General features: G+C 36.6%; 2 protein-coding genes across 2 annotated transcripts; one reads left to right on the top strand and one right to left on the bottom strand.

The window, feature by feature from the left end:
- Nucleotides 1-488: 488 nt before the first annotated feature.
- LOC127435042 (transmembrane protein 243-like) lies at nt 489-4,932 on the top strand. Its single transcript, XM_051688175.1, has 6 exons — nt 489-680; nt 1,174-1,301; nt 1,856-2,086; nt 3,788-3,838; nt 3,926-4,030; nt 4,237-4,932. Exons 3-6 carry the CDS (start codon nt 2,009-2,011, stop codon nt 4,378-4,380), a joined length of 378 nt encoding a protein of 125 aa, XP_051544135.1. The 5' UTR covers nt 489-680; nt 1,174-1,301; nt 1,856-2,008; the 3' UTR covers nt 4,381-4,932.
- A 961-nt stretch (nt 4,933-5,893) lies between these two features.
- On the bottom strand, nt 5,894-21,697 carry LOC127435012 (cyclin-D-binding Myb-like transcription factor 1). The gene is made up of 17 exons (XM_051688104.1): nt 21,441-21,697; nt 20,483-20,595; nt 20,242-20,367; nt 19,965-20,056; nt 18,510-18,609; nt 18,324-18,400; nt 18,053-18,210; nt 17,926-17,958; nt 17,721-17,830; nt 17,253-17,481; nt 17,004-17,155; nt 9,933-10,085; nt 9,652-9,737; nt 9,367-9,525; nt 9,038-9,244; nt 8,782-8,905; nt 5,894-8,676 (listed from the first exon to the last, which is right to left on the bottom strand). The coding sequence occupies exons 2-17, from the start codon at nt 20,586-20,588 to the stop codon at nt 8,639-8,641; spliced, it is 1,950 nt and encodes a 649-aa protein (XP_051544064.1). The 5' UTR covers nt 20,589-20,595; nt 21,441-21,697; the 3' UTR covers nt 5,894-8,638.
- Between the last annotated feature and the right edge of the window lie 2,318 nt (nt 21,698-24,015).

Raw genomic sequence — 24,015 nt, 5'->3', positions numbered from 1 at the left:
GTGATTCAAAGAGCATTTGAAAAGCAGTGAAACACTTTCTTAAGATGTGTTGCATTCATTCGAGCAGACAGAGAAGTAAGTCTGAGGTAAATTTGGAGCAGCAGAAATAGAAATAAACCTTGTGTAATTGCCATGCGAAAATGGTATTTCTAGCCATTTTACATGCAACTGTTACCAGGCACGATCATATTTTTTAATCAAGAAAATCCACGTCAGATCATATGCTTTCCCCCTCTAGTAAGACATTTGATATTATGGCAAAAATCGTGTTCTTTATGATAATTTGTGTATTGTTTTCCTCTCAAATTTATGAATGAGAAAGGCAGCAAAACGTGTTTTCCTTTCCTTATAATTTATTACCTGTTTTTAAGTTTTTCTCAAAAAAAAAAAAAAGAATAATAATAATAAAAAAAAAAAAAAAAAAAATAATAATAATAAAAAAAAAAAAAAAAAAAAAAGGGATGCTAGATATTATTGTTGTTGTAGCCTTTTTGTTGTCTTTTCTTATTCAATTCATGAATAAGATAAACAATATAACCCGCGTGGCCCTTTAAGCAAACGACACTTCCGGTTCCATCATCTAATCGTTATGTACTGTGCTCGTTTGAAGTCATGCGGATAATACTCTGATCAGAAAAAAACCCCAGTGTGGTCAGTAACTCTAACTGTTCCATAACCAGGTGAGTTGCATAGTTTTAACAGTTTAGTATTCTCGCACGGATTATTTGTTTTCATTTGCATTAGCTTATATAGCTCTTTGATTGATGCATATTAATCTACAGCAGCAATCTGATTATAGTAATGTTTGCATTTTTTCAGTTGGAAGTAAAATATGTTCAAACTCATATATAGACCGTTTAGAAGAGTATTTTTTTATCGATCAGCCTGTTATACTGTATGTGTAAACAAAAAAAATCTGTCCATGCACCTGCACTGACAGTTAAAGTAATAAAGTAATCAAAGTAACTTGCTTTACTGATGGGTTGCTTTGCTATAAAAGTAAAAAAGTAAATGTTTTGTTTGTTTCTTGTAAGGCATGATAACTAAGGATTTTAAATAGCCCTCCACAGACTTGAAGATCTCTATTGAAAATATACATTAAAAAGTCAATACTATAATGTAATGGTGGACAGTAATGGTGCATTGATGCTTTTATGTTAATAACAATTATAGAGTTGAAACATAATCTGGAGATCTTCATTGTCTTTCATCCTTGGATATTGATCTAAATGAGCTGCATCTTGGATTCTGAGCCATATCTCCATCAGCACATAGGATGAAGATTCATCTCAGATCCTAAGGTAATTAACTGTAGATTGTGTTCAATTTAAAATATTTAAAAGCTTAGATAAGGACTTAATTTTCCATTTAAGAAAGGGCCTTTCTAATGACTACTATTGCATAAGCTTGTCAGTCTAATAAATTCTCCTTATATTGTTTAAATGCTATTATTATAATTATATATTACAAAAAATTGGACAATGTATCTTCTTTATTACCAGCAGAATTTGTGCAGAACAAATTGTGTTTCCTTTTGCACTGATGCCCAGATCAACTGCTCACATGACCGATCACACATTTTTTAAGGCTGTGCTTATGGTTTCATGATCCAGCCACAGGATCCCAAGGGGCCTTGGGCTGATTGTTAGAAAGGCCAGCTTGTTTTGTTTCTCTGAAGCATCATTGTAATTTCAGAGCAAAATTTATGACACATCATCAAGTGCTGGTGCTATAATTTATTTAGTTCAGCATGTCACACAGCTTTTACAATGCCATGAAATTTTCAATAGAGTAAACTTAATCTTCCTTTAAGTGTTGTATTAATGTTGTAACCTGTGGCTGATTTTAACACTAGGTATCTCAACCATGACATTATCCTGCTTCTAAATCTCGACCTGATTAGCAAAACCCAACCAAGAAAGGAGCGAGCATGCACTGCCGATCTCCACTCAAGAGGGGACACTGCAGGTAGAAGATTTTGGGGAAGGGCTTGTGCATTAAACTTGCCATGGATGACTTCACGACACGCACCTATGGCACCAGTGGCATGGACAACAGACCTCTGTTTGGGGAGACATCAGCCAGGGTAAGGATGTGGGCACACTAGGCAATAAGCACATGTAAAGTTATTTCGGACACAGCATAAAACTCCTCACCATCAAATTCCATTATATTAAAAATGTTAAAATAAACCACATACTCACTTTCCTGCAACCATAAAACCACCAGCTTTGAAATATGTATTCTTTGTATTGAGCCAAGAGGTCAGCATGTGACATTTCAATCTTCTGTTGGTCACACCTCTTCTCATCATTTGAATTAGAAGGTGAGAGTTCACAAAACTTGAACTTGCGTTTCCGGTCTCACGTGTTCTGATGCGTTTTTAATGGAATTGAATGAAGAGTGTTGTGTAGTGTGACAGTGGCATTTATTTATTTATTATTATTTAGTTTTTAACCTCTTCAACTCTGGGGCATTTTTGGGCTGCCGCTTGCAGTTTTTCACACACAAATTTAAAAGCTCGCCATTTACACATATTGTGGACTAATTGACAAAAATTGGTCTCATTTTTTCAGAACCTCCTCCCCCAAATTATATAAATAAATGAATAAATAATATTGTATATGTTTACAATCTTATGATGAATAGAATAAAAAAATTTTTTTTGTTGTTGTTGTTGTCGTAAATTTGTAAACATGTAATTCTGGTTCTCTTCACTCTATCTCCCTCCAAAAAGTCTTATTTTATTCTACTAGATGGCAATATTTAATTAGAATTTTAATTAATTTTACTCTATCACTTTCCATTACAAAATGCCGATCTGAAATGCAGCCCTCACAGATGTGCTCGTCCATAGACATTCAGTCTAATTTTCAGTTCATGCTCCACCCCCATTGTTTCATTGAATATCTCAGCCTCTGAGTGGACAACAAGCTCAATCAAGGTGTCATTAGAAAGCTGAGATCCTTTCCTTTGCGGTGATTCATATACATTTTATGATCAATAGTTGATATCATATGTTTCTGATGATTTTAGTATGCTTTTCCTGCTGGACTGCATATTTTGTTCTGGATATCCAAGATATAACATTGGATTATTCACACAAGCAAGCTTACAGACAAGTAAAAAATGGCAAATATTTTAGAAAACTGCCTAAGGTAAAAGCAAATATAATGATTTTAGCTATTTGAGGCTTACAGCAGCAATGACTGGCACATAAAAGATACGTTTGTATTTGATGAAATCATTTGCAGAAATCATATTTCACATTGTGAAATCAAGAGCATCAAAATAAGCATCAAAATAAACTGTACAGTCAAGATTTCATTTGATAATAAGATTTGTCTGTTTAAGTGCTATTTGAAAGACTTTTATATTCATATTGATATTTCTACCACATGACCTCTAGGTAGCGCTGATTTGCGACGCAAATGTTTTCAGGTCTTATTTTGTTATTTTCTGTAACATAAATGCAGAAGTGTTGGTTATTTATGAAAAGATCAGATTCTGAGCTTTCAAACGATATCCCATATTCCGGACTTAATTATTCAGAGACTTGAACATTTTAAGCGTAAACTTTTTTCACGACATAGCGCCTCCTTTAAACATAAAACAATGTTTATTTATTGCAATTCCATTAGTTGCCGGAGAAATGAAACACTTCGGCTTTAATCTTGCAGTATAAACAACAATTAATTTGCGAATTTGAAAACGTACTTGAGTACTTGTGTATATCCTTTCACGTGCTTGTCAAGTACACTAATATATATTTGTCTATCACTTTCAGGATAGAATCATCAATTTAATAATCGGTGGACTGACGTCTTTACTTGTTCTTGTAAGTTATTACCATTAATAAAGGCCTTAGTAATTCTAATAATAATATTGTCAAAGGGGGATGCTGAATTCTCATTTTCTCTTTCAGGTGACCACAATTAGCTCATTTGTCTTCCCCTCACTGCCTACCAAGCCATTGAACATTTTCTTTGCCGTCTGCATCATGCTAGTCTGTGGGTCAGTGTTGGTTCTGGTAAGTAACGACTTACTAAGTATCCTGAGATGTGTGGATAGGAGATGTGTATAACTTTGTGTATGACAGGCATTCCAATTCTGTGGAAATCTACAGAGCTTTTTGTGTGCACAGATTCTATGTGGACCTGGAAATGGTTTAGAATGTCTTTTCTTGCCATTCCTGATCGAAATTAATTAAATCACAAATCTCTCTCTCTTTCTTAGATATACTGGTATAGGCAGGGAGATTTGGAGCCCAAGTTTCGCAACTTGATCTACTACATGCTCTGTTCCATCGTTCTGTTGTGTATTTGTGCCAACTTGTACTTTCATGACGTGGGACGTGACAAACATAGTGATGCCTTATAAAACTGTTACCATGGAAGCTGTTCCAGTCTCAGGAATGTTCATCATTATGTGGGCACTGTGGGCATACCCACATAACCACACATGAGTTCTTGAATCAGGAGAATACATTTTCCTACAAGATGCCTACAATTTTGGGGCAGGGCCAGTCTGCCTTTAGGAGCCATATTAGTGGACTAAATATATAAGAAATGCAAATATGTTAATAATGAGTAGCACTCTGGGATGTCATGCACAAGTTTTGCACCCTGAACGCTGTACACAGCTTACAAACCTATATGCCAATGTTTTAAAAACAAGCCATGGCAGTGTAATGCATAATGCTTTTATATTTGTACACAACACACCTATGGTACATTCCTGATTGAGATTTATTTTGTATTTAAATTATTAGAAAAGCAATCTTGATTAAATCAGAGCACTTGATTAAAGACTGTAAGCAGAGTCTTTTGTAAATGCTGCTTTTTTCTTTTTCTAAATAACTGCACTCTGTTATTTGATATGGTGAAAACCTTCAAATTAGTGTCATTGGCCATTTATTATTTGAATTTTATGTAATTAATAAATACATATCTATAATACATTCCTGTTCTCTGTTTTGCATTATGTGTTTGGCAGATGTGATTCCCCAGTTCTGGGGGGTCTTTCTTATCAAACACACCTGATTCAACTTATTAGCTCATTAGTTTAGGCTCCATAACCTGAACTGGATGTGTCAGATTAGTTAAGACACCTAAAATGTGTTGTGCTGGGCACAAATGATGTACAACACATTCGTTCACTTTTTGGCAGGATTTTGGGACCTTAATTTACTGGAGCTGGATTTAAACCTGCAACTACCCCGTCATGAGGTTTGTGTTTGCACGTTTCCACTGTTTTGATTTATTGGGGACTTACTGGTCAATTTGCTTCATAAAATAAGTTGGATTTGAATGTAAACTTGCAGTAATGAGGACAAGGAGTTTGGCCCAGAGCTACTTAGTGTCTGTTTTGTGCTATTTATATCATAGACTGGGGTTTATGGTACTAAAATGTATCCTTTGTTTGGTAAGTTTTAACAAAAATGTTTTATAAGAGCATTTGTAATATGAATTCACTAGTGCTTATGTTCATATTAAGTCTAAAAGTAATGATGAACCTTGCTTTAGTTTGACACATTACACGTACATAAAGGGCTTTAGGTTAAATGACTGTATAAGGAAAAATTTGTATTTTAGATGATGTGCAGTGCGGGGTAGTAACGGATTACACGTAATATGGATTACGTAATCAGATTACTAAAACCAAGTACTTGTAATAAGATTAAATAGCATTTTAAAATACTCAGATTAGTTACTAATTAGTAATTAAGATAGCTCAAGGTTTAATGGATGAATCAGGAATGCACTGAATTAATCAGGGATTTAACCAACAACATTCCCATCCACAGTCGTGTTCCTGAACTACAAAAATCCAACAATCCCAGAAACAATTCATTTTAGTATTGAGAACTGTTAAAAAAGCATTGACATGCAAGTGGAGACAATACTTTGTTTATTCAATAAATAAACACAGAGGCACTAACTTACAGGTTAGGTGAAAATGTAAACCCTTTGATAAATTATGGCCATCTAACCTAGTGGATATTTGGAATAAATCAAACATTCAGGTACAACCTCTTTAGTATGAGAAACAGTGCATCACATAGATATTAGGGCTGGGCGATAGGACGATGTAATCGAATACCGACGATGTCTTACAAAGATCCCAATGCTGATTCCGGACAGACATGATCGACAATATCGGGAAATGCCAAAACCATGGATCTGGGAAGTTGCCAAATATATTAAACAGTAGCCCAGGGTGTGAATCTAGCACCCGGCAACCGCAAAATGTGACGAGACTGAATCCAGTTCACAAGCATCTCATCCAAATGTATTTCATGTACGGGTAATTTTGCTTATCTACCCGCAACAGGCGGGCGACCTGTTAGATGTCTCGGAGTGACACATGACAAGAAATGCTGTTAGTCACAAAGACATGCGCTTGAAAAACACTCTTTATTATATTTTTAAGAACAGACAAAAGAAAAGCCGTCAATAGCTATGTTTCCATCAGCACTTTTTATGCGCATTTTAGGATATTGTATAAAATCTGCTGGATGGAAACACCAAGATGCGAATAAAATCTCCAAAATGTGCATGGAAAACTTACACACTCGCTTGAGGTGGGTGCATTTTTTTTTCGATAAGAAGAAATGTGCATAAACTATGATGGAAACACATTTACCGAATAAACTCCTATTGAATTTAACAGAAATACAAGATGCGCATAAAAAAAAAATCATATGACTGAATAATTCATTCATAACTGGACGAACCAGTGGACCAATCATCGCAACTGAATTGTTGCCCTGGTCATTCTGAAATACTGGTGTCCTAAAAATCCAAAGCCTGCACAGAGTTTGCAGAGCAATTAAGTTAAACACAAACACGCACTTTTTCCCGAAGAGCAGGTTTATTGATGCTTTTAAAGAATATCTTATAGATCCACACAGCAAAGTCACACACACACATGCTCCCAGAACTGTGTGACGCGCTGTCTTTTCCAGTCATGAAACGAGTTATTAGAGTGTTTTGTCTGCGTGTCCTAAACTGCGAGTATTTTATTAATAAAAGAGTCACACAGTTGCTACAATTTCCCCGGACAGGGCCGTAGCAAGGAATTCTGGGCCCTGTGAATATATATTGCTCTGGGCCCCTTACCCATTAAAATAATACAGTTTCAAATTTGTTGTGGGCCCCCATGGACCTTTGGGCCCCAAGAATCATTACCACATTTCACCCCACTAGCTACGGCCCTGTCCCCGGAAGTGACAATTTAGTTCTTTTGAACGCAAGGGATGGAAACGCGGCTTTATCCGCACATTGTTTTCATAAATTAAATTCACAACTTAGATGGAAACATAGGTACTGCTTGTGTCTGATCCGCTGTTTGTTCGGAGGCATGCAGTGCGAGCCTGTCTCATGGAACAAGCGTATGTAAAGAGTTTTCACTCTTTTTTTTTTCCCTTCTCCGTTTCATTCGTCTGAAAACTGTTTGCAAGAATAATTTCATCAATGAGAATGCTGCAAATTTTCTACGATTATCTCAGGAGGTGCTGTGAGTTTAGTTTGCTTTATTTCCACGTGGTTAGCATGCATTGTGAATAATATATATCTTTATATTAAAGATACAAAGATGAAAGTGATTAAATCATAAAGTAATACAAGACACATTCACCTTGAACCTAAAATTGTAGTTATATTTTCTTTTCTTTAGGCAGCATTAACTGTATTACCAAAGTGCAATACAAACACAAATTCGATAAGAACACATTTAGCAGCATTACACTGGGAACACAAGGGAATTTATTAGGCTTTATTATTATGATTATTATTATCTTTACATTTATAACTGTCTTTAGTTCTTCATCTGTAGACTATTCGTAATTTTCCACCCGGTGTTGTTGACAGATGCTTGATGGCAAATGGAGCCGCTGGAGATGGTAAATGTTTAAATAAGGTGGTTAAATACGATTTTTTGATCAGTTTAGTTTAAAGTGCAATTTGAATTTAGAAATGTCTTTTAAGTTTTTTGTGTTTCAATAAATGAATTAATTTGTTAAAGCTAAATCAATAAAGCAAAAAGATTCACCGACCCTCGGCATGGGGGTTGACGATGTAATCGGATATTGCAATATTTTTTAATGCAATTATCGCTAAAATATTTTTTATTTACATATCGCCCAGCCCTAATAGATCTATCAAGTATTACTGTTAAGCAGGAAAGTGGGCTACAAAAACAAGTCAAATCTAGAAATGCGCACCAAAAAAAAACTTTGTAACAGTAAGGGTATTACATCATTTTCAACAAACCATTAAAAAGTGTTGCTTCGTCAGAGCATTTAATGTTCGTAATTGCATTGAGACACAGGTGAGGTTCAGGTAATTACAATGCAATAATTCATGCTAATGCTTTTGTATGATCTTGCAAGCTGCAAAGCTGCATTTGACCACATGTAAGAGGATTTAGCCTCTAAATATCAGCTGCATCCAGACCACTTTCACATGCTTGAATCCAAACCCACCATTGTAATGCGACTTTGATAGCAAAACCTATTCAACACACGTTACTAAGTTATCGGTAACATTATTGTTGGATTTTCCTGAAAGTGGAAGTCTGACTGATTGGGCATCCTGCTTAATACGGCAACTATTCCATTTTTCAGGTCAGTGAACGTTCAGTCTGAACCCTCCTCCTGGTTTTCCAAAATGGGATCTGCATGGGAAAAACAAATGGCTGGAGTTACAAAGTGCTTTTCTGGCCTGTCAGCCTTGTAAATAACTTGCCAAACTTAGCTAGTAAACTAGTAAAGAACATTACCTGTCAGTGTTCCAAGGGGCAAGACAGAATCTGTGCCGATATCTTCACTAGAGGGAATAAAGTTTCTCTGGGATGGAACCATAAGCACGGCTCCTTCAACGATTCCTGAATCTTCCACTGTTCTCTATAAAAAAAGAAAAAAAAGAAAAGACACTTCAGTTGGTAGACTGATACTGAATGCACTAGAACAGCTCATAAGAGAGACATAGGAATGTTTTGGGTTAGCTTTTTTAGGCAGTGGTTTTGACGACAGTACCTTTTCTACTTGTGCATTTTTTGAACTCAGTTCACCGTGTTCCTCTTCCCTGGAGTTGTTTGGGTTGTCCAAAGGCTGTTCCTTCACAAGCTCCTGCTCTGCTTCCAGCTCTGATTGGCTAAGAGGGTCAGAGAGGTCTTCTGAGGTTACTGTCTGGATAATGATGCCCGGGTGAGACATCTGAACTGTCACATTTTCAGTGTCAGCCTTATTGAGAGTAAGAGAAAAAGTGACAGCATTCAGTGACAGCAGTATATATATAAGATCTATGTTTTGTTTTTAAAATTTGCATTATTTTACATATGTTTTGTGCTGAACTGTGGGCTTACTGTGAGGCTGTGTAAAATAATCTGGTCTGGGGAAGATGGTGAAGCTGCAGCTGTGAGTGTGACCGTGGGATTGGCTGAGAGTGTGAGTGGGAAGCTCTGATTGGTTCCTGTTTGGAGAAAATAGGTGCCAGGGGTACCAGTGGGCTGCAGGTGAAATGACTAGGAAGGAAATGAGACAGACATTGACATAAATTATCTATAACAGCCCAAACATGGTATATAAATTGTTTTCAATAGATTTGTAAAGGTATTTCAACCAAAAGAAGATCAATTTGCAGTACATACGGGTAGTAATTCAAATGTCTGTAAAGCTCCAGAGTTCAGTGTGATCGTTTCACTGTCTGAGGTGCCACTTGCACCATCTGAGGAAGCTGTATACAAGGGAGACTTGCATTGAAACTAGAACGCCATTAAACTCGTTTACCCACAAAAACTCTTCTAAAACTCCCCCCAACCTGCAGCTGCACAGACAAACTTTCCACAGAAACCACAATCACATGATAGGTTTTAGTTTTTAGTGGAAAGTTCAATAAATGTGCATTAGCAGGTCTGTTAGCTGTACTCACAGACATGCGTGATCTGGACTGGAATCTGGACTGGGATGTGCAGTGCAGTAACAGGGCTGGGTGGAGCATTTGCGGAATGTGAACCAACCACCACGATTTTGTTCACTGTAGACGGTGGAGCTTCCACAACATCCTGCAGGCCTTTCAACAAAACTAAATACACAAAGAGAATACAAGCACATGTTGCTTAAGTGTCTGATAAGTGTTTTTACAGATAGAGGCCCACTGCGGCAGAAATTTGTTCAAAGCAATTAAACAAAACAAACAAAAAACACTTTCAAGTAGGAAATTTGTATTACTCAATATCAATGATTGAGGGTTAAGACCATGGGCAGTGTTCCCTCAAAATTAAAATAAATAAATAAATAAAAAGCAAAGCATTTTGTTATGATAATTATTGTGCAGTTGTGCTCAAAAGTTTGCATACACTGACAGAAATTGTGAAATTTTGGTATTGATTTTGAAAATATGAATGATCATGCAATTTTATTTAAGGATAGTGATCACATGAAGCCATTTATCATCACATAGTTGTTTGGCTCCTTTTTAAATCATAATGATAACAGAAATCACCCAAATGGCCCTGATCAAAAGTTTACATACCCTTGAATGTTTGGCTTTGTTACAGACACACAAGGTGACACACACAGGTTTAAATGGCAATTAAAGGTTAATTTCCCACACCTGTGGCTTTTTAAATTGCAATTAGTGTCTGTGTATAAATATTCAATGAGTTTGTTAGCTCTCACGTGGATGCACTGAGCAGGTTAGATACTGAGCCACAGGGGGCAGAAAAGAACTGTCTAAAGACCTGCATAACAAGGTAATGGAACTTTAAAAAGATGGAAAAGGATATAAAAATATATCCAAAGCCTTGAAAATGCCAGTCAGTACTGTTCAGTCACTTAATAATAAGTGGAAAATTCGGGGATCTCTTGATTCCAAGCCAAGGTCGGGTAGACCAAGAAAGATTTCAGCCACAACTGCCAGAAGAATTGTTCAGGATACAAAGAAAAACCCCACAGGTAACCTCAGGAGAAATACAGGCTGCTCTGTAAAAAGACGGTGTGGTTGTTTCAAGGAGCACAATATGACGATACTTGAACAAAATGCAGCATGTTATCAGAAAATACTGGCAGACAATTTGCATTCTAATGCACGAAAGCTGCGCATGGGACGCTCTTGGACTTTCCAGCATGACAATGACCCTAAGCACAAGGCCAAGTTGACCCTCCAGTGGTTACAGCAGAAAAAGGTGAAGGTTCTGGAGTGGCCATCACAGTCTCCTGACCTGGATATCATCAAGCCACTCTGGGGAGATCTCAAACGTGCGGTTCATGCAAGACGACCAAAGACTATGCATGACCTGGAGGCATTTTGCCAAGACGAATGGGCAGCTATACCACCTGCAAGAATTTGGGGCCTCATAGACAACTATTACAAAAGACTGCACACTGTCATTGATGCTACAAGGGGCAATACACAGTATTAAGAGCTAAGGGTATGCAGACTTTTGAACAGGGGTCATTTAATTTTTTTCTTTGTTGCCATGTTTTGTTTTATGATTGTGCCATTCTGTTATAACCTACAGTTGAATATGAATCCCATAAGAAATAAAAGAAATGTGTTTTGCCTGCTCACTCATGTTTTCTTTAAAAATGGTACATATATTACCAATTCTCCAAGGGTATGCAAACTTTTGAGCACAACTGTATGTATAAAAGCTAACTGTGCCAGCGTTATAGTTATGTTGGCTTGACAAAAATAAGGTGTCTTTAGAACTGTTCTGAGTCCAGTTTTCTTAAGAGTTCCATTTATTCAGCACTGTCAGTTAGGCCATTAAAGGAATATTCCGGTTCAATACAAGTTAAGCTCAGTCGACAGCATTTGTGGTATAATATTGATTACCAAAAAAATTTATCTCGACTCATCCCTCCATTTTGAGGTTACAGTGATGTACTTGTAATGGAAGTGAATGGAGCCAATCTGTAAACATTAAGATACTCACTGTTTCAAAAGTATAGACACAAGACATATACAATATGCGTTAAAGGGACATTCAGTAGTTCTCTAGCTAGCGTTAGCATTGCTCTTCTTCGTGTACTTTAAGTACCGATATGACAGTGGTGTTTGACGCTGTACTGTTATCTATCGATGTGGATGAGCATGATCATCTCTGCTGCCCCCACCAGCTTTGGAATATCATTTGCATCTGGAAAATGTCGGAGTTTGAGGTAATTTCTAAAGTTATTTATTACTACTATAATATAACTGCTTTGCCTAAAAACAAATGTCAGAATTCAAACGAACAGACTTCTACGGTTAAGGACAGATTATTATTGTCCCTCATATCAATAATCTTTGGAGACTGTCTGTGTTTCACATTATTTCTAAAGACAGTTATTACCTTTATTAGAGAACTGCTTAGCGTGAAATAAACCTCAATTATCTAGTGATACAGAATGTTAAAGGAAAGATTAGAACTGTTTTTAATGATCAAATTTAACATATCCATGAATACTGTATTTTGAAGAACTCGTTTTGTTTCCAAGCAAACCAACGTCATGGTTTACTCAAAATCCACAACAATCGCTGTGCCAAGCTACTAAACGAATGAAGACATACAGCATTTCATAGAGGTGGAGGTAGATGAGCGCCCCTTACTATAGCTGTGATAACAAATAAAATAAAATTACACATTGCTTTCCGGTTGCGTTTGTAAACACCGCTGAAAGAAGTCAAAAGTTTACATACACATTACTTTTAAACTCCATTTTTCACAATTCCTGACATTTAATCGTAGAAAACATTCCCTGTCTCAGGTCAGTTAGGATCACTATTTTAAGAATGTGAAATGTCAGATTAATAGCAGAGAGAATTATTTATTTCAGCTTTTATTTCTTTCATCACGTTCCCAGTGGGTCAGAAGTTTAAATACACTTTTTAGTATTTGGTAACATTGCCTTTTAAATTGTTTAACTTGGGTCAGATGTTTTGGATAGCCTTCCACAAGCTTCTCACAAAAAGTTGCTGGAAGTTTGGCCCATTCCTCCAGACAGAACTGGTGTAACTGGGTCAGGTCTGTAGGCCTCCTTGCTCACACACGCTTTTTCAGTTCTGGCCGCATATTTTCTATCAGATTGATGTCAGGGCTTTGTGATGGCCACTCCAATACCTTCACTTTGTTGTCCTTAAGCCATTTTGCCAGAACTTTGGAGGTATGCTTGGGGTCATTATCCATTTGGAAGACCCATTTGCGACCAAGCTTCAACGTCCTGGCTGATGTCTTGAGATGTTGCTTCAATATATCCACATAATTTTCCTTCCTCATAATGCCATCTATTTTGTGAAGTGCACCAGTCCCTCCTGCAGCAAATCACCCCCACAATATACAGTGCATCTGGAAAGTATTCACAGCGCTTCACTTTTTCCACATTTTGTTATGTTACAGCCATATTCCAAAATGGATTAAATTCATTATTTTCCTCAAAATTCTACAAACAATACCCCATAATGACAACGTGAAAGAAGTTTGTTTGAAATCTTTGCAAATTTATTAAAAATAAAAAATGAAAAAAAATCACATGTACATAAGTATTCACATGTATAAGTAAGAAAAAGTGAAGCGCTGTGAATACTTTCCGGATGCACTGTAATGCTGCCACCCCCATGCTTCACGGTTGGGATGGTGTTCTTCAGCTTGCAAGCCTCACCCTTTTTACTCCAAACATATCGATGGTCATTATGTCCAAACAGTAAATTTTTGTTTCATCAGATCAGAGGAAATTTCTCCAAAAAGTAAGATCTTTGTCCCCATGTGCACTTGCAAACTATAGTCTGAATTTTTTATGGTGGTTTTGGAGCAGTGGCTTCTTCCTTGCTGAGCAGCCTTTCAGGTTATGTCGATACAGGACTTGTTTTACTGTGGATATAGATACTTTAGGCCACTCTGTGATTGATTTGCACTTTTCGCACCAAACTACGCTCATCTCTATGTTCCAAGCTGATTAAAGGCACAGTTAACTTAGTGTATGTAAACTTCTGACCCACTGGAATTGTGATATAGTCAATTAAAAGTGAAACAATCTGTCTGTAAACAATATTTGGAAAAATTGTGTCATGCACAAAGTGGATGTCCTAAACGACTTGCCAAACTATAGTTTGCCAATATGAAATCTGTGGAGTGGTTAAAAAGTTTTAATGACTTCAACCTAAGTGTATGTAAACTTCTGACTTCAAATGCATGTTGACTACACACGTAATTTTAAAAAAGTTTGAGGGAAACTTGTATGAGTTTTCCGTAAATTCCACTGATACTATTTTAGAGAGTGGTCTAAACAATTAATAATTTCTAACCTGTCCAAAAAAAAAAAAAGCAACATCGGCATCACTATTCATGTTTTTCTCCATCATCAAATCTGTCCACCTTGTGTATGCCGTACTGATGTTTACTCTAGTTTTTTGTCCTTGCCGGTCTTTCTTCTTGATTCTGACCTTTTACGCTTTTTCGGCAGTACAGCTACTGAATCTCCTGTTGTCTCTGGTTCTTAAGCACGATAATAAGTATGTTCCATTGTATTCTTTTTGCTCTTCGCATAACCAAACAACACTGTGCTAAGCATAGCCAAGCGTATCTACAAAAGCGGTAGCCAGTGAGCGCGAGGATTTTCTTCTTCGACAAGAATTTTCTGTTTTAGTGAAACACAGCAGACCATGCCATTTCAACATGTTGAACCACACTGAAGAGGTGACCCGCACCATGTATAATTAATAGCACTTTTTATAGAAAACTATTGAGTACAGTCTTCATCTCATGTGAGTGTATACCATTCAGATCACTCTTCACAAAACACAATTCATTTGTAAAAGTGTAAAACTTTTTAAATTAGCCACAGATTACTGAATGTACCTTTTAACATGATCTTTGTGTGATAAAATCACTTACTACCCATTTCTGTGTAAAGTTAAATAAAATTTTACAACTTTGTTGCCATGACAATATAATCTCAACAAACCCTAAAACAATGATTTTAACAACTTTACAGCTCAAATAATACACAAGTTTTAACAGAAGATTTAATGCAAGTGCTTTTATAAAATTATAAGCTTCACATTTCTGCCTGTAAACCCTCCAAAATTGGTCCCATTCACTTCCACTGTAAGTGCCTCAATGTAACCTCGATTTTTGCTTTTTTTTAAAGAAAAGGAGGGGAGCCGTCGAAATAAATGTTTGTGGTAATCAACAATATACCACAAATGTTGTTGATTGAGCGTAACTTGTATTGAACCCGAAACATTCCTTTAAGCTTTTGGATGCAAGGCCAAAATTTCAAACACTAAATGCCCAGGCATACTTCGTTTTTGTGCGTTCTGGTTCGGCTCGCGCCTGGTCTACCACGTTGCCTTTGTGAGTATACTCTTCTGACCGCAAGCGAATACAAATGCGTTTGTCACATGCCCACTTCAACTTCTTTGTGATACTAGTGATGTCCAGTTTGTGAACTAATCATTCTTTTGAACCAGTTCTTTTTGGTGAACTGGTTTTAACTTGTTCACTAAATCGGACTGAATCGTTTGAAACAGTTTGCGTCTCGAGTCAACACTGATCCACAAGTTACTCTCTGAACACTCGGGTTACAAAAGTTCTTGAGTCAACAGTACACTGAACTGACAATCGCCTCTTTCAGAGGTGTTCGGCATACTGAGAACCAGCATGCATGTGATTAAGAGGCAAAATGTATGTTTCAGGTGTATTTTGCTGAATAACAGAAAGTGTAACAAATAAAACGTACTGGAAATATGTTTATGACTTGATTGTATTACCGTTTTATCAACGTATGAAGATGATCCAGTCTACAGCTCTCGAGTCAACAGTACACTGATCTCGGGACAGCAGCTCTCGAGTCAACAGTACGAGTCGTTCGCAGCAGTTCTTGAGTCAGCAGTACACTGATCCGAGGACAGCAGCTCTTGCATCAACAGTACATTGAGTCGATCAAAGCAGTTCTCGAGTCACCAGTACACGGAACTGAGAATCGCCTCTTTAGGACATAATACTGAGAACTGCTGATCAGTGAGCAGCTGATGAGCATGCGTGAACTGAGGACTTGAATGAGGGGGCGAAACGTTTCAGTCGAGAGATGTAAACGAATTTTTCTATTGAGTATTGTGCATGCAGATTATATCTAAAGTTGTAATGAGCTGGATCATGGTTTATGTAAAAAAGGGTGAGCTGATTAAGATTAGTTTAATCTCTTATATGCTTTAGCCATGTGTAGCACATTCACGTTTGTATATCAGTGTCAGTATTGGGTGCTTTGGGTGCAAAACTTTAATGTAGGATGTATTGTAAGATCACTGAATGAAACACTGATGACAATAAACACCCTTATTATTATAACTTAATTAAATAAAATGTAATAATCAGCAATATGCACTTACATATGGCTTTATTGAATGCGTTTGTGCGTGTATTCTACAATGCTAGTGTATTAACATTATGTATAGTGATGTCATTACGCGATGACGTAAATGAACTGGTGAATCGTTTTTTTTTTTTTTACCGATTCATTGAAACGAACCGTCAAAAAGAATTGGTTCGCGGAAAAGCATCAGACTTCCCATCACTATGTGATACTCTTTTAGTACAGTCAATAGCAGGCTCATGCGTCAGCGACGTGCACAGTCGAGGATCGCGTGTGCGGGTCAATAAAATTTAGGCGGCGCGCAGTCAAGCCACGCGGCTGTGCTGATGACGCAATTTGCATCACACATACTATGCACGATCCGAAATATTTCCGCCACGTGGAAACCCGAAGTATACTTTGGCCTTAACTCCTCCTAGATGTCTTTTTCTAACAAACCCACAAAAGGCCTTTAATCTGCTTTAAGTCTCTCTCTCTCTCTCTCTCTCTCTATATACAGATGGTTATCGGACTATTTATATGACAGTCTGTCTAACTATCTATCTTGCTAGCTGGCTGTTTGTCTTACTATAATGTCTGTATATTCACCAAACTTTAAAATTATAAAACTTGTCAAGCCAAAATCAAAGATATCTGATAATCTCACCAGGAAAGGGAAGTTCTTTGTGATTGGCCACTTGTCTTTTGATGGTCCACCATTTGCTGCGGAGCCACTGAGGCGAGCGAACGCTGCTCCACCCACCAGCTAGAGTATCCCAATTAATGTCATTCTCATTCTCTACATCCAGCTCAGTTATCCTGCTCATACATATTTATAATTAATGATACACATTAAACATTATGATGAACAGATGTATAATACCCTCCCTTTGACAGATGCTATAACCTCACATACCTACGAACAAGGTTAATATCTTCTTCTTTGCTCCATTCTGTGCCGCCGCTCTGTTTCCAGTTAAGATAATTGAGCCATTTAGAACGACATTGTTTCTCCGAGCGAGAGCCAACGAGTTCTGCTACAGATGCCCAAGAGACGCCCTGAGTAACAACATCACCAGCCTCTGTGCCAGTCAACTCATGGACCACCTCTGCCAACTTTCTCTCCTCCTCCTCTGTCCATTTGCCTGGATGGTGAGGATGTTTAATAAGATGTTAGTGTTGGCCAGTATCATTCTCTTCTCAAATGTGAAAAATATTTATCCTGAATTCTAATAGAAAAAATAAGTATTATTAGGGATGCACCAATATGGAATGTGTAACGGATAATTCTATTTTTTGCATTTTAACCTAATTATAGGTAAATAATAAAACATAGAATCTGGATTTTATAATTAAGAGTTGGTCAGATTGCTTATTGACTGACCGGTGTTGCATGTATCCTTCATGAGTCGGCAGCGATCTTTCACAGAAGAAGCACTTCGTCCAAGCGCTGCCCCGATGGTAGCCCAGTCATTCCCATGTTTCTCCCTTAGCCTGATGACACATGTACACAGAAACTGAACTTTTAACAATGTGCACTCAGGATGTGGGACCAAACTTACAGCATTCGTTATCACAAATAAACTTACTCTTTCAGTTTATTGATCTCCTCATCAGTGTATCTGAATGACAAGAAAACCATAAATAAAATATCACAGCATGCATTTGAGTGTATACACAATAGTGTGCAATAGATAAATGCAACCGTGTCCATACTTGCCAACGTGGTTTCGGTTGTCATACATTCGTAGTACTCTTCTGTAAACTGCAAATAGTGGTCTGTTCAAACCCCACGCTATACTGCGGTAAAAATCTTTTCTCTCCTCTTTGGACATTTCAAAGATGATCTCTGCAGGGTCCTGGATCCCTCGGTTCTGATTGGATGAATGGATTGGAAAAAGGCAGACAATAAGGGCACAAATCAAAGGTGCCACTGCCAACAAATGTGATGCATGAAAACAGTGAAGTCTTCATAAAACATGCTCACCTTCAAGTAGTTGTCTATGTTACTCATCAAAATATCAATCTCCTCTTTTGACCACATACCCTGTTTCCATTTGTGACCTGAGAATGTTTAACAAATTCCATCACTGAGTGTATTGATATCAGGTTCTATATTTATGTTTGGCATGGCAATCCAGACTTGTGCACATACAAAATTTGCCAAATTTACCCTTATTAACCAGTGTGTCTTTATCTTCTTTCGTAGTGAACCAGGCTTGACTGACAGCTGATACATCTTCTGCTTTCTGTAGGCCAGAAGAATCCTCATTCTGTTGACAAACATACATTTTAACATCTCTTAAATGCTCTACTGTTTACAAACACATTAGTTCAGATTTTTATTTTAAGTGTGTTAAAGCAACAACAAAAATAAAATTCAGAATTTGTAATCATATTAATTACATCATATGTCAATTAATTAATCACATATCAATTTTTGCCAAATTAGGCCCAAATATAAATACAGTCAATATATAATCATAAAACTAAATATAATATATATAATAATTCAGATAATTCAAAGACATTACATTTTGTGGCAGACCAGTAAAGTATTGATTAGACAGTACAAAAAGGTGTGTTACCTGTACAGCCGGAGCTGCATTGACTGCCCCCTGCTGACTTAATACAGAATGTACCTTTGGTCAGGGGACAGATAAGGGTATAGCTGCAGACACTGCTCCAAAAAGGGGCGTGAGCTCCATTAAAGATATAGGGAACCCCTAACCTAACCCTTTCCCTAACCATAACCGTGAGTGGAAGTGACCCCCCTTTTGGAGTTGACGCAAACCACTTTTGGAGAAACCCCGCCCCCTTTTGGAGGTCTCCGTCCTACAGCTATACCTACTTATACCTACTATAGCACTAAATGCTATATTTATTCATTAACGGAATAGTTTACCCAAAAATGGTGAACTATTAATACATTCTCATCATTTACTCACCCACATGTCATCCCAGATGTGTATGACTTTCTTTCTTCTGCTGAACACAAGTGAAGATTTTTAAAATAATATTTCAGCTCTGTAGGTCCATACAATGCAAGTGAATGGGTACCAAAACTTTGAAACTCAAAAAAGCACATAAAGGACACAAAAGTAATCCATATGACTCCAGTGGTTAAATCCATATCTTCAGAAGCAATATGATAGGTGTGGGTGAGAAACAGATCAATATTGAAGCTCTTTTTTTTTTTTACTATAAATCTCCACTTACACTTTCACATTCTTCTTTTGTTTTTGGTGATTCACATTCTTCGTGCTTCCACTTACTGGGCAGGGAGGAGAATTTATAGTGAAAAAAAAAAAAAAGACAAATATTGAACTGTTTCTAACCCACACCTAACATATCTCTTCTGAAGACATGGATTAAACCACTGGAGCTTTTATGCTGCCTTTATGTGCTTTTTGCAGCTTAAAAGTTTTGGTCACCATTCACTTGCAATGTTTGAACCAACAGAGATGAAATATTTGTTTGTGTAAAGCAGAAGAAAAAAAAGTCATGATGAGTACATGATGAGAGAATTTTCATTTTAGGCCAACTATCCCTTTAACTTCCAAAAGCACTTAAGCAACAACTAATACACAATTTTCAAATACAAACAAGAGTGAACTAATGTTACTACCTGCGTCTGAGAAGGATCGTCCTGTTCCAGCTCCCCTTCTCTCATCTCTGTAGCAGTCATTGTCACCTCAAAACTTTCATCACCTTCTGTAACTGAAAAAAGCAGAAATCTATTCAGACAATTGCCCAATGCATTATGTGTGCTTTAATGTGTTTAATGTTAAAATGCTTACTCCATGCTATCCAAGCTGTTTAATATGCAAAGACAACAATCAGTAATTAATTTGCAAAAATTTCACTGTGTACAAACATATGTGTGCTTGTGTGTTTATACTCACTTGGTAAGGTGACAACAGAGTACTCTGCTGAAGTAGAATCCTGAGGGTCTTCTGCGTCATCATTGGACAATCGCGGGCGTTTGTGAGCTGGTTCAGAGGCCTCATCAGAGCCCAAGTCCTCCCCATCTACTCCAATGCATGTATGATACAAGAGCATTATATAAACAAACATTTCCAATACACTGTTATAAAGCATAGTGAAAGAGGACATATGGTTTTACACCTGAAATGGGTGTCTCACCATTTTGAGGGTAGTGCAGGATTATGTTTCCATCTGTGTCCTGAGTAAATGTGACAGAATTGACAGATTCGAAGGTCACAGTGGCTGGGACATCTCGTGGGTTCATGCTCAGTCTATAGGTAGGCAAACAGACAGAGAGACTAATTTGTAATGGATGTCCATGACTTTTCCGGTTGTTTGGAGTTACTTGATTAGGATATTTTAAACCATTTTAAAAGATATTTCATTAAAAAAAAAAAAAAAAAAAAAAATCAATTTCTAGCTGCTGAAATATTTTAGAGCAGAGCATAACTAGAAAAAAGAAAAAAAGAAATAGTCCATAACTTTAAGATTTTATTAATTTCAATAACTTTTTGCAGGCCTGGAAATCACACTTTCAAAATTAAAAACAATTATTTTATTTTATTTTTTTCATAGGATTTTTTTTATTTTTTTGCAACCATCAACAGCTCCTCCCCAGAGGAATGAATGGTCGTGTGCATTTTGTTGCATTGGTGTGTATTCATGTTAGGTGTGTATTACTAATGTGATCAATTTTGCCATTCTAATTTACACAGTCTGCTTTCTACCAATGCTCTCTCTCTCTCTCTCTCTATTTAATATGTGATTCGTTTATTATAATGGATCCCCAACAGACATTTAAACACATGATGCCAATTCAAGCAACCTGTATGAAATACACAAATCCATGACTAAAATACAAAATGTACAGCTAGAGACCTCAATCTAAACATGTTTGACTTATTGCGAAATCTTCTGTTTGCTCATTTAATTCAAGCGGATCAGGAATAATGAGACGCCATGTTCGTTTGCAACATTAGCCGTGACATGCAGGCCGCATTTATTCGATGGTACATCAATGTCACGATTTAAATGTTAAAAAAAAGATTCGGGTTTGCATCAGTCCAACGCACAGGGGTGATCGAAAGTGAAATTTAGGTTTGATTTTGGTACTTACTTCCTGTTTTGGGTACGGGGACTTCGCAGTGACCAGGATGAAGGCAAATACCAGGATGGAGGCACGAGCTTTTTTTTTTCTCCTGTCCTCCTTAAGAGCGGAAGTGTCTTGAGGAGCCCACTGGTCACTTCCGGTCCTGAAATGGCCTTTGTTGAGTTGATAAACCTTATATCTCCTTACTTGCTTTTATGTGGGATTATGTCACCTCGTTAACTTGATAAATTTGACTGTGCTATCTATTTGTGTTTGTGGTTACATACGCACTTCTGAATTACAGCAGATATATTGAAACGCTTTCAATTTTTATAGCAGTGTCAGCAGCACCATCTACTGCTGACAATATGACAACACTCAATTTTGGGATATATACAAGTATATTTTACTGTATATATTTGGGTTGTATTCATTTTGCCTACTTAAAACAGTTCATTTGTAGAAAGAAAGATTGTTTACACTTACTTACAGTATATCTAATGGGTACAACGGGGCTAAAGGCAGAGTTTAAAGGGATAGTTCACCCAGATTTAAAAATTCTCTCATCATTTACTCACCCTCATGCCATCCCCGATGTGTATGACTTTCTTTCTTCTTCTAAACACAAATGAAGATTTTTAGAAGAATATCTCAGCTCTGTAGGTCCATTCAATGCAAGTGAATGGTATACAAAACTTTGAAGCTCCAAAAAGCATATAAAAGCAGCATAAAAGTAATCCATACGATTCCAGTGGCTAAATCCATGTCTTCAGAAATGATATGATAGGTGTGGGTGAGAAACAGATAAATATTTAAAGTACTTTTTTACTATAAATTCTCTTCCCTGCCCAGTAGGTGGCAATATGCATGAAGAATGTGAATCGTCAAAAACAAAGGAATGAGGAAGTGAAAGTGGAAACTTATAGTAAAAAGGACTTGAATATTGATCTGTTTCTCACCCACACCTATCATATTGCTTCTGAAAACATGGATTAAACCACTGGAGTCTTACGGACCACTTAAGAAAACAAAGTGTTTTATGGGGGGCATTTAGCTCCTACAACATTGGGGTTTCCTACCCCAGATACTATCCTTTCACTTATTGGCCAGTTATTACAATTTTTATTTTATTTAATCACCTTGAACAAAACTGAAAGTGACAAACAACAATTTCAGGGATTCTCATTACATAAATTAGCAACATGTGAGATATTAGATCAAATTAAAATTGCACGCAATGATCTCATGAATCAGGAATATTTTGCAATGTATTGTACAGTTATTTCTGTTAAGTGCAGTGAAATAAAGTGAAAGTTTCTATTTAGTGTTTTGGGAGAAAATGATATGAAAAGTGCCTTTTGCCCTGGGGGGCCTTTAGCCACATTGTACCATACATCTAATATCTACACTAACAGATATACTGACTTAGGCTGTATCTGTATTCAAAATGTATCTATAACAGCAAAAGTTCATTTCATTTTCTGAAGAATACTTGGTTGGTTGGTCAGTTGGTTGTTTGCATGGGATGGCTGTCAGAACTTTATTAATTTAGCTGAAATTTGATTTGATCTGAAACAAGTGTTTTGAAATAGGTTAAATAATAAAAACAAAAATTATTTACTGTAATAATTTGGAAATTAATTGAACCTATTTCAATGCATTTTCATTTACTGTATATCTTTACATTTGTGATGATTTAAAAATTACAATTATTACAATTAATGGAGGCAGGTCTTACTACAAGAAGGTGTGCCAACCTGATACAGGCAAAAAGCCCATAATAAAGAAAGCATGTCTGCCATGTCATGTCACCTCAGTGGTGTGGTTCTTTAAAGAATAAAAATCAGTCATATAGAAAGTGAAGAATTAGATAAATCCTCATTTTTAGGCTAGTCATGTCACTTGTGTCTACACACAGAGGAGTCTGTAGATGTGTCATGTCTTCTTTTTATCGTGACAACGAATATAACAGTGCATAATGTTGTTACTGTATAATACTGAATTATTTATTGTGCACTGTCTCTGGTGCCCTACCAGCACAATTTTCTTACAAAGGGTCACTTTAAATAATAAAAGAGTGTTGTATGACTATGCAATTTGTTATGCATTAACAAAGCATTTTGTTTGCATCTTCTTTAACGTAAGCTATCACACAAAATTTGTTTTCTGCTACATATAAGACCTCTAATTATATCTGATATATCCTTCGAGGTCAGAGAAAGGATAAATAAGGTGCTTAGATCTATGCATACTTAGTGTGTAGTAGACTGTGTTTGTTTAAATATTTATGAGATGTGTTCATATACCATTGAAAGCATTTTTTAATTATTCTCAACAACAATATGCTGTGCTATACAGTATATAATATAATATAACATAATATAATATAAAAACAGATTCAAAGGATAAAAAAGAAATAACACTTTGTAGAACTCACAAATACATATTTACAAGTGTTTTTAATAGTATTGTACTGCTTCATCTCACTTAATAGCACCACAGTTAAGTTTTCTAGGGGTAAATGTGCATTTATGAATCTGAAATTTACCTGTGACTACAATAAGGTTAACTAAATAAAACATGCCACTACACTGGGAGACTA

Source organism: Myxocyprinus asiaticus, chromosome 45 (genome assembly GCF_019703515.2).
Source record: "Myxocyprinus asiaticus isolate MX2 ecotype Aquarium Trade chromosome 45, UBuf_Myxa_2, whole genome shotgun sequence".
Classification (NCBI taxonomy): Eukaryota; Metazoa; Chordata; class Actinopteri; order Cypriniformes; family Catostomidae; genus Myxocyprinus; species Myxocyprinus asiaticus.
The sequence above is the reverse complement of the archived record's forward strand: the minus strand, read 5'-3'. Positions and strand labels throughout refer to the sequence as shown.

What these genes read in the sequence shown, in the direction of transcription:
- LOC127435042 (XM_051688175.1), top strand. Translation starts at nt 2,009, where the DNA reads ATGGATGACTTCACGACACGCACCTATGGCACCAGTGGCATGGACAAC. An exon ending in TTGGGGAGACATCAGCCAGG is followed by an intron (nt 2,087 to 3,787) that starts GTAAGGATGTGG and finishes TATCACTTTCAG; the next exon opens with GATAGAATCATCAATTTAAT. An exon ending in TGACGTCTTTACTTGTTCTT is followed by an intron (nt 3,839 to 3,925) that starts GTAAGTTATTAC and finishes TTTCTCTTTCAG; the next exon opens with GTGACCACAATTAGCTCATT.
- LOC127435012 (XM_051688104.1), bottom strand. Translation starts at nt 20,588, where the DNA reads ATGAACCCACGAGATGTCCCAGCCACTGTGACCTTCGAATCTGTCAAT. An exon ending in GATATTAACCTTGTTCGTAG is followed by an intron (nt 17,156 to 17,252) that starts GTATGTGAGGTT and finishes ATGTATGAGCAG; the next exon opens with GATAACTGAGCTGGATGTAG. An exon ending in GCCCCTTGGAACACTGACAG is followed by an intron (nt 8,677 to 8,781) that starts GTAATGTTCTTT and finishes TTTCCCATGCAG; the next exon opens with ATCCCATTTTGGAAAACCAG.